A 10,293-nucleotide genomic window follows, 5' to 3' on the forward strand; every position below is an offset into this window, starting at 1 on the left:
AACTTTCTGTACTATTTTTCTGTCAACCAAAGCTTATTCCGTCCTATTTTAGCCCATTTCTAGTGTGATCAATGCATCAGGAGAGCAGACTGTCATGGCTCTCTTGCTAAGCAAGATTGACTTTCGAGTCGTGTAGTAGACCCGGAAAGCACTAGTTATTTTTACTTGTAAATCACCAATATATGCGAAAGATACCATCAAAAAAATGCATCCATACTTTATCCTATTTTAGTGTGCTCTACTTCCTGTATAAGCTTCTTTTTTCTTGTAATCATCCTTCCATATCCAAGATGAAACGAGGATTCACAAGCAATAGCTGCTTTCACGTTAAACATGATTTATTTGCGGTATAAGATATTGATATTTTGCCTTTAATCGTCGCTCTATGTGAAAGATTCAGCACAGATTCATAAACAGTTTCTTCTTATTATGGTGACTGTAAGTCATTTCTCGAACCTCCATTTCTGTAAAAGATTAAGCTAGATAGAAATTGTTTTACCTTGAATTTTATAATGATTGCTGTAAGCGAAGGATTAAACACCTATTCACAAACAGTAGTCACATTACTTTCCGCTCAACTCTGCATGTAAACTGATCCCAGATATTAAGAATTAATTATTGACTTGTAATCACTGACATCCAACCACTATATTAAAGCTTCAACATGGATTTGAAACGGTTTAATTCAGGAATTCTGATCGTCCTTTTAGTATATGGCTCAGCCAACACAGAAAAATCTAGAAAGAAAAGCCAAGCAGAAAGCCAAACATCGCCTTGCGGAAGCCAACTACTATGGTAAGTTCCATCCATGATTAATACAACCTATCGCTTGCCATGAAATCATTCATCACTATTCTAATATCTACCTATCAATACTTGAAATTTTTTCTGAAAATAGAAGTCTTTCAATCACCCAAACTGGATGATTCATTGCCTTATCGAGTCTATTATTTTAGCAAATGGCTCTACGAGTCATGGCCCGAGCATCGAGAGTATATTGTGGCTACAATTCAATCTTTTCGAAATAAGGAGAAATTAGAAGAAGATGAAGATATCCAAGGTACGGGATAAGATAGGAATGAGAGCTAAGCAACAAGAGCCAGCGAAGGCATACCGCTGTAGCATTCATGAATCGCCATAACTGGACAAAATTCATTTCTAATTTATAATCTCGTTGACGATATTATTATAATCGTCTACTCGATTGATGACGATGAAATGTTGATTACCTTCTCTCAATGCTATTCAATGTAGTGGATCGTAGAAGGAGAAAGAAGCAGCGGATTGAAAATAAATCGGAGAATCATTCAATCATTCTAATAGCAAGAGATTAACTGCCACTGTTGCGGATAACGTAAAGCCTGAGAAAGCGCCGCAATCCAATGTAGCAAGCTCGACACCAGCTGTTGTAAAAAAGAGCCCAATTGTCAATAAGGTAGATCTGATCTCTTGATCTAACAGAGGATAATATCCCTATCAAGTTGTAGGCTGATATTGGCAATAGAATCAAAATAGACTCAAAAATGGATGCATGCTCTGCAATACTTGTTAATTTGATCGCTAAATGGAGGGCTAGAAATGAATGAATGATCAGTGGCTTACGTTATTAGGCTGCTTACTAGAATGGAACAGTTTATCCAGCATTGGAGAAGTTTATGTTGACAATGAGTGAAGACATAGTCACTTCTAATCAAGATATTTCAATTTCTTTCCAGGAATGGACCGATAATGATATTGTAACATTATCAAAGCTAATGAAGAAATATCCTGGTGGAACTCGCCATCGGTGGGAAACTATTGGAGAAGAAATGAATCGTCCATCTTCGCAGGTTACACTTTAAAAATTTTCTCTCATATTCTTAATAAGAATTATCTCAGTTTTAGTAGAAAAAAATAATTAAATAATATGGATATCATTCCGTTGTTCTAGGTTGCTACTATGGCTCAAAAAATGAAATCGAGTCTTGGTAAAATAAAATCTCCTACAGGTTCGCTTGAAAACTACTATCGCTGCGCTATTATTACTACTTCTGCTTAGATATTCTGAAGCTAGAATAGAAATAGGCAAAAAATTCAACGTAGCTATGTCTAGCAACATTTATCCTATGAGTACTGGAGAGATTGCGATAATTGGCTGCGCAGATATAAACTTTAATCTTCAGTTTACAATTTCCTAAGCTATTAGTAACCGACAAGATTGCAAATACAAATACATTACACATGAATTATGACAGTAATACTACATCTATTTCGATCTTATTAAACTAGAATTGAAATAGGCTAAAACTTCAACCTAGCTATGTCTAGTAACATTTAGCCAATGAGTGCTAAAGAGATTGCTGCAATTTCTTGAACAGAACTAGACCTTGATATTTAGTTTAGTTTACAATTTTCTGCGCTTTTAGTAACCGATAAGATTCCAAATGCAAATACACCATCTGAAAATGACAAAAAAGAAGAAGCTGAAATAGCCAACATCACCCAAATGGGTAACTCTGAGGAAAAAATTAGCCAATGGTCTCCACTACAAAGCGATCAACTGGAAGAAGCACTGAAAGAATATCCGGAAGAAATCGAAGATCGATGGGATTTAATCTCAATGCTAGTGCCCCAGAAAACTAAAGTAAGCAATCATCACTCAAAATTAATACTATTTTCAGTGTCGTATAATTCGCTAAAAATTTCCATTACTCATATTTTCAACACTATCCATCCCAAATTGGCCTTACTTTAGGAGGAATGTATGAGCAGATACCTGGAGATAGGGGAAAATCTTAAAAAGCGCCATGTCAACAATAATTCAAACGATGAAGACGCTGATTAGTTTCATAAAATATCAATTCGAAATAACCTGAATTCCGATCCTATTTATTTTCGCTTCGTTAGCTACTGATTCTCGATTAAACTTTAAAATATGGCAAGATTGTTATGAAATCACTTTTGCTTGGATAGAATTTAAAACTTAAGTTCTATTTTTAATAATTAGTGTCAATATTTAGAAATATAGCTAAAATTTTTGATGCCTTTACCAACAGGTTAGCTTTATTTTATGAATAAATTGGAAAACTCTTCTATCATCCTTATAGTAGGTCTATAGCACATTTATTTGCCGAATCAACCTTAGCCCTTTTAGTCTAACTCCTAGTAAAATTCTTCCACCATTCTTATAACAAATCTGTATTACATCTATTAACTGAATTAATGCTAGCCCCTTAGCTCCTACCAAAATTTATTCATTATTCTTTTAGCAGATCGATAGCATATCCACTAACCAAATTAATCTTGGCCAGTCTAGCTTATAGAAAAATTCTTCTATCATTCCTGTATTGGATCTCTGTTATGTCTATTAACTGAATGAATCTTCATCCATTAGCCTAGTTCCTAACTTTCCATCATTCCTGTAGTAGATTTCTATTACATCTATCCATCGAATTTAATCTTAGCACGTTAGCCTAGCTCCTAACTTTTCCATCATTCCTGTAGTAGATCTTTATCACATCTACTCTATTAATCAAATTAATCTTAGCCTAAACTCTAGCAAAAGTCTTCAACAATTTTATAGCAGCTTCATATTACATTTATTAATCAAATTAGTCAACATCATACGGCTCAAGAACGCACTTTCTCCTTTAAGAGAGAAATGGCGTCAATAAAATCCGCTAAATTCTTCAGTCATTTTTCTACACATTTTAAGACCAAATTGCATCCAAGAATCGTATTAGTCTCTATGTCATCAAGACTAAAGCCTATAACTCAAATTATAACCGTCTCTTGTGAAGGAGAAAAGCTCAAAATTATTCAGCAATAGGGAATCTTGACCCAAAGCAGAAATATACCATTCAATGGAATTAAATTATTATTTATTAACAAACACCTAAAGGGATTAACTGAGAAATAATATCCTGAATTGTCGCTTATGAATATAATTAACCACTCATATTTAATATCGCCGCAGATAGTAGTAGCTAAAATTATTGCATAAAAAGGACTAAGGTCATTAATTGATCAAGTACAGATATTTCTATATTTATACCGCTTAATTTTATGATTATAATCGATTAAGTAGGTAGAATATTCATGAGTGAAATATCAGCATAAAATAAAAAATATCATCATTTAAAATAGATAAAATTGCAAACAGGGGGGTACTCAGCTTCAGATATAGTAATATAGCATGTGCAAGAGGCTAAAAAACATACAGTACAATTACTCCTAAGATGTTGACAAGATTAGACTGAGTACTTCAATACTATGTATAAATAAACTCGAGATCATCTATCTCGATACAGCAAAATAATTCTAAATAAAGTAGAACTTGTGCTAAGAATTACAAAGGTAAAGAGCAAGATGGCGTCAAAATATCACACTGTCATCAATAATAATACTTTAATTCTAATTAATAAAAAAATGATAGATAGTTTAGCTATTTAAATTAGTACCGGTATTCAAATTAACTTAACGATGTCGAATGACGAAAAATTATCGTATGCAAGGAATGATATTATATGTTGGACATGATCATCTAGGTCATTTTGTCGATTAGGTTGGTATTCTAGTTGTTTTCAATTTATTGAATAGTGAATAGGCATTAAAAATATTACATAATTGCACAACACGGCAATTTGGATGCCACACTACTACTTTGTTTGGAGTTAGCAAGTAGTGGAGTTTTATCGTCAGCAATAGCATCGGATGTCTCAGGCCCTTGTAATAATCGTAATAATGTACTTTTACCTAACTCACATTGCACTCCAACTTCAGTATAAATTCCTTTAGTACTATCAATATTAGGCTCTCCCATTTCCATAGCTGCTAAGCCTACTTCTTGATCATTGGGAAAATCAAAACTATTTCTTCGTTGCAATAATCCAGTCACAGTCAACATTTCTGATGGCAAGCCAGTGGCGTTATCCATGCCTGATAATCGTAGTCGTCGAACTTTTACTGATTTATTATTAGAAATCAGAGAATTAGAATTTTAGAACCATCAAGTAAAGATACTGTATCTTCAGTAAATCGATATTTCTTAATGGTTAAGATTATAAAATGTAATTTCCAGATCATCAAAGTATATACTGTTTCTTCAGTAAATCGATATTTCAAAATAGTTAAGATCATCGATACTTTAAAACCACTAAAGTTACGAAAATGAAATTTAAATCATCAAAGTATAGCTGCTATATCTTTAATAAATCGATATTTCAAAACGGTCATAATTATGAAATATAATTTTCGGACCATCAAAGTATAGATACTTTTACTTAGGTAAATCGATGTATCAGAATTGCTAAAATTATTGATACTTTAGAATCACTTAAATTACGAAAAAAATTGGAATCATCAAAGTATATATACTGTAATGTAACTTCCATAAATCGACGTTTCAGAATGGTTAAAAATTATGAAAGTAGAATTTTAAAAATCGTCAAAACATAGATATGTTCGACGTCAGATTGGCTAAAATTTTGAAAATAAAGTTTCAGAATTATCAATGTATAAATATATTAAATTAATTAATTTTTTCAATACGGTTAAAATCGCGGAGAAAATGAAATTTCAGAATCAAGGGTAGACCCATTTAATAAATTAACTCTTTAAAAAAGTTAAAATTATGAAAGTAAAAATTCTAGGATAATCAAAGTATGGGCGTTTTAAATTAGCTAATATCATGCCAATTTATGTCCTAAAATGATCAAACTATTTATTCTTTCGCAATTACCTTGTTGGTTTTCGGAAGACGATGTTGACTCTTCTGCTTCTGTAGTTTCGATAAAGTAAATAATTAATACTATTATTACAATTACTCGTCCAATTTTATGCTATTACATCTAGCATTTCGTGCATCGTACAATTATTTTGCTGCACTCTTTAAGCATAAAATGCGTATTGTTGTATCATATAGTATTTACATCAAATACTGACTCCTCGATCAATCATGGCAAATTATACGCTAGCGATAAATGTCGAGCAATCATAACTGCAATTGATATCCAAGAGTGAACAAATCAATTTTGCAAGAATGAATTAACATTAACTAATAATCAGCTCTCCATAAAAGTAACCGATATGAGACCATATTGACCAACACTATAACTTAGAATTTAACAGTAAGTATTAGTAATTTTAGTTTAGATTCACGTATGCAACAACCCTATTCTAAGTATAAAGTAGCTTATAAGCCGTATGGATCCTTAAAAAGTAGATCATGCATTAAAGATATAGCTTATACTATAGCAATATTTTTAGCCTTTTAAATATTCGTAAGCGTAGCTACCGTAACAAAACTAGTGCAATAAATAATCGCCTAAAATGACTAATATAGATCCTTAAAGATAGATCAATATCAAAATTACAGATTTATCTCATAGCTCTAAATTTTAGCCTTTTTCAGTTTTCATAAGTATAGCTATCATGACCGATACTTCAGTACTAATACAATAAGTAAGCATCAAAATGACTAATAAAAATCACAAATCCTAGTGGATTAAAATAGTCCCCAACAATCAGCAAGTTAAAATTTAAGTCTTAGTAAGTGCATTTTACAATCATACCTAAAATAATCTTCATAGAAGGTGCTCCGGCAGCACGACTTTCTTCCTCTATACAGTGATTAAAAGTATCGTGTTTGCTTAAAATTAAGTCTAATACAAGCTAATGATACCATCCATCTATAAAATAGCATTTTTTAGCACTTTATAGCGAATATTATGCGAAAATTGTGTTAGGCAATCGCTAAAGACACTTTTAATAACAAGAAAAAATTTACAGTATAGATGTAAATTATTTACAGTTAATAACTTGAAGTAGAATTTATGTGTGTTCCAACAATGAACTAAAGGTATATTATGCTTTAAATTCTATTATAACTCTAATAGGAAGGCGCTAAAATTGGACAATTTCCTATCTAAAATAGACTTTATAATATCAATAATTACTTTCTGTTGACTCCGTCGTATTGCTTTCTTTACTTTCAGCTTCAGATTCTAATTTATGAACCAAATCTTCAGCTATCCGCTTTTGAGCTTGATATAAGGATATAATCAAGAAAAGATATAAAAATGGACTATCCAAAATAGATTAAAGGCAATCTTATCAAATATAAATTGTTCATGCTATCATTTTTTGGATATTTCATTCTATCATAATTCTGTATACTAAGGCAAAGTAATTTTGTCAAAATATTTCACAACGAATCAATATTATACTTTCTAATTGGATAACATTTTCTTTTAAGTTCTTCAATTCTTCCTTCATCAAATCATATTCTTCTTGTAAAGTTTGATTCATGAGTGATTCTTTGGCTAATGATTCCGATAAATTGGTTTTTTCTACTATTACAGCTTTTTTCTCATCTTTATCCGTAGGGTAGAGTAAATATTTTCAATTAGAATTTAGTTAGTCCATTATTCATCGTTATTTTTATATAAAATTCTTGAAAGGATATGATAAACTTCAAATAGTATATTAATCTTACTAAAAATCTTTTTACTTCTTTATATTTAGAGTAACTCACTTTCCAGTTGGACTATTCTTTGCATCATATCATTTAATTCGGTATCTTTATCTTTTAACTTGGTCTCAATGGCTTCTAAATTCTTGTTGAGTTTATCTTTTTCAGCTGCAAATTATTGAAATTTGGTTATTAAGTTATGGCAGAAGTTATAGTAAAAGCTGTATAACTTTTCTACACAATGTATTATAGATCATGGCTAATTTTGACGAATTATTTTTCCTCTCTACTTTGGTTATAATTATCCTTCAATAAATCATTCATAAAAAAGTAATCTTTCAGCAAATTAACTACAAACCCATTAATTTATTCATAGCTCGCTCTCCTTCTCGTTTAACTCTCTCTAGTTCTGTAATTCTGTTCTTTAATTGATCAATTTCAGAGCTTTTGGATGATATTTCTTCCCGAAGCTTAAATTTTTCATGTTCTAGCGACTGTTTATCCCCTGTAAAATAGATTTTGAATTATAATTCAGGACTACGAGGAACAAGCAATTTGTAGTAGCCATAATCCTGATAGCATATAAATGAAAAAATTGAATATCTATGGGCAATAAAAATTTGGCAGGTAGTTTCTTTACCACTTAAAAGTTGAATTTGTGATAAAATTGCAGTAACACTCTCGCCTTTAGCAGCATCCTTTGCCTCCATTTCTTTTAGTAATTGCATCATGGATTTCTTTTCATCTACATAAAAATAGAATTTAAAATAAAATTTGGAGAATAAACTACAAATATATTCAGGAATGGCAACTGTTGGTTATATCTATGCAGCCATATCCATTTTGATAAAATATTCTTTATACTATTAAAAACGTGATTCCTTGTCAATCTACAGTACAATGCTAAAATATATATTTGTTTTATTTCGCGAAATGGACTACTGAATTGTGCAAATCTCAGGGCTAGCAGACGTTTGCTCCTTTAAGATTGGGTAATAAGAAATCTTACTTTGCAGCTCTTTAAGCTCCACGTCTAAGCTATTAATGGTTTCTTCGTATGTTACAATCTTTCTGCCTAATTCTTTAATTTGAGTATTATACTCAATACCTTTCTTTTCGAGAGCTAGTTTGCCATTATTTAGAGCTTTATTCTCGCCTTAAAAACCATAACAGCAAGTAAAAATTATAGTTAGTATTAAGGCATTTTCAAAATCTTAATGCAGTAGAATAACCTATAGCCACTAAGTGGAGTACAGCAAGGAGAATATCCTGTTTACAAGTGTTAATCATAAGCCCAATTTAGCTTCACTGATACCTTTTAATTTTTCTAGTTTAGCCAACAACGTAACTAGTTGTTCGTCTTTATTAGCCAATTTCTGCTCTGTTGTACGCAAGTTAATGGCTAAAGCTTCCTTTTCCACTAAATGAGTAAATTAAAAAGTCATAAAATAGCCCGTATTCATATAAAGCGAAGTAGGTAAACAAATTTAATATCAATCATGATCCTTATTCGCAGTACTGTGTATAAATTGTGATTTTTAGGAAAATCTTTACTACTTCATAACCATTTATTCTTCGTAATACTATTGTATCCAAGATAGTTGTCAACTAATAATAACTTCAATAGTTGTTTTCATAATTTTATTCTACTTTAGCTTAACTTTGAGTATACACTGGTTTTATTAAAGATAGCTACTACGGGTTAACTGATGTAAATTCTCTTAGGATAGGTCAATAATATTCTACTTTATCTTAACGTTTAGGCTTGCATATCGTTACTAATATCTAACATGTAGACTAATTTATAGGAATTTGTAATTTGCATAGATATTCTACTTTAGCTTAACCTCTAGGCTTAAATGCCGCGAAAGTATGAACTAGTTAATGAGAGCTTGTAGAGATATGCCCGCGGATGATTTTGTAATAAAACTTTACGATACTTTAATTTAAGTTAAGAGCAGATTTTGTGAAAGATAGCCACTACCTAACTAACAGTTATGTACTTCTTTTGCTGACCAATATTGTGCTTTAGCTTACCTTTAACGCTTTCGAACTCTGTCTTAAAGTGCTCAATTTCCTTTTCTAGCTCAATCGTCTTAACTTGTGCATCATGAGCTTTCTTTGCTAATGCGTCATTTCGATCTATAGTGGTGTATGAGTAAATAATTGTGTTATTAGCACTTGGTATTTACCTCACTGTGAAACCATAGTCACTTAAATTATAAATCTATTATCCTCTTTGCTGCCCTAATATGTCATAAGTTTGTATATATATTTTAAAAATTGAAAATCATTTCCATGCTAAGTTGATTAATGAGATACTTAAAAATTTAGCGTTAAATCATTGGAAAGCTTATATTCAGAACTGCTTTTGAGATTTTTAACTGATTCTTACTCAAATCGAAATAATTAATTTATATACTGCAAGGTATAAGAATTAATTTACATCAACTACTAAATATGGCCTATCATATAAATTTAACTCACTTATAACCAGTAGCAAGCAGACTAACCTTGCAAATAACGCAATTCATTTTCTTTATCATTAACTTTACTCTGGTAATATTGAACACTTTCTGCTAATTTATCTTTTTCTTTAGCCAATTTAGACCTTTCAGCTAGTATTTCCAATTTTTGATATATCATAAACATAATAAAATATTAGCATTCGATTCAAATCATTGATGCTGGCAACAAGTATTCTCGGGATTCAAAGTTCGATGAATAATTCCATAGGATATCAGGATATCCGGATAAAATGAAGGGGTAAATTATGAGTTGTTTTGTACAAACCTTCCAGTTGTGATATTTTACTTTTGAATTCTTGAATTTTGAGCTCGGTT

General features: G+C 31.2%; 1 protein-coding gene across 1 annotated transcript; it reads left to right on the forward strand.

Moving 5' to 3' along the window:
• Positions 1–664: 664 nt before the first annotated feature.
• TRIADDRAFT_55043 (uncharacterized protein) lies at positions 665–2,824 on the forward strand (the record flags this gene model as incomplete). The annotated part of the gene is made up of 6 exons (XM_002110680.1): positions 665–795; positions 1,324–1,435; positions 1,716–1,829; positions 1,931–1,988; positions 2,406–2,623; positions 2,735–2,824. The coding sequence occupies 6 exons, from the start codon at positions 665–667 to the stop codon at positions 2,822–2,824; spliced, it is 723 nt and encodes a 240-aa protein (XP_002110716.1).
• Positions 2,825–10,293: the final 7,469 nt, after the last annotated feature.

The sequence above is a fragment of the Trichoplax adhaerens genome, genomic scaffold (assembly GCF_000150275.1).
Source record: "Trichoplax adhaerens TRIADscaffold_3 genomic scaffold, whole genome shotgun sequence".
Lineage (NCBI taxonomy): Eukaryota > Metazoa > Placozoa > Uniplacotomia > Trichoplacea > Trichoplacidae > Trichoplax > Trichoplax adhaerens.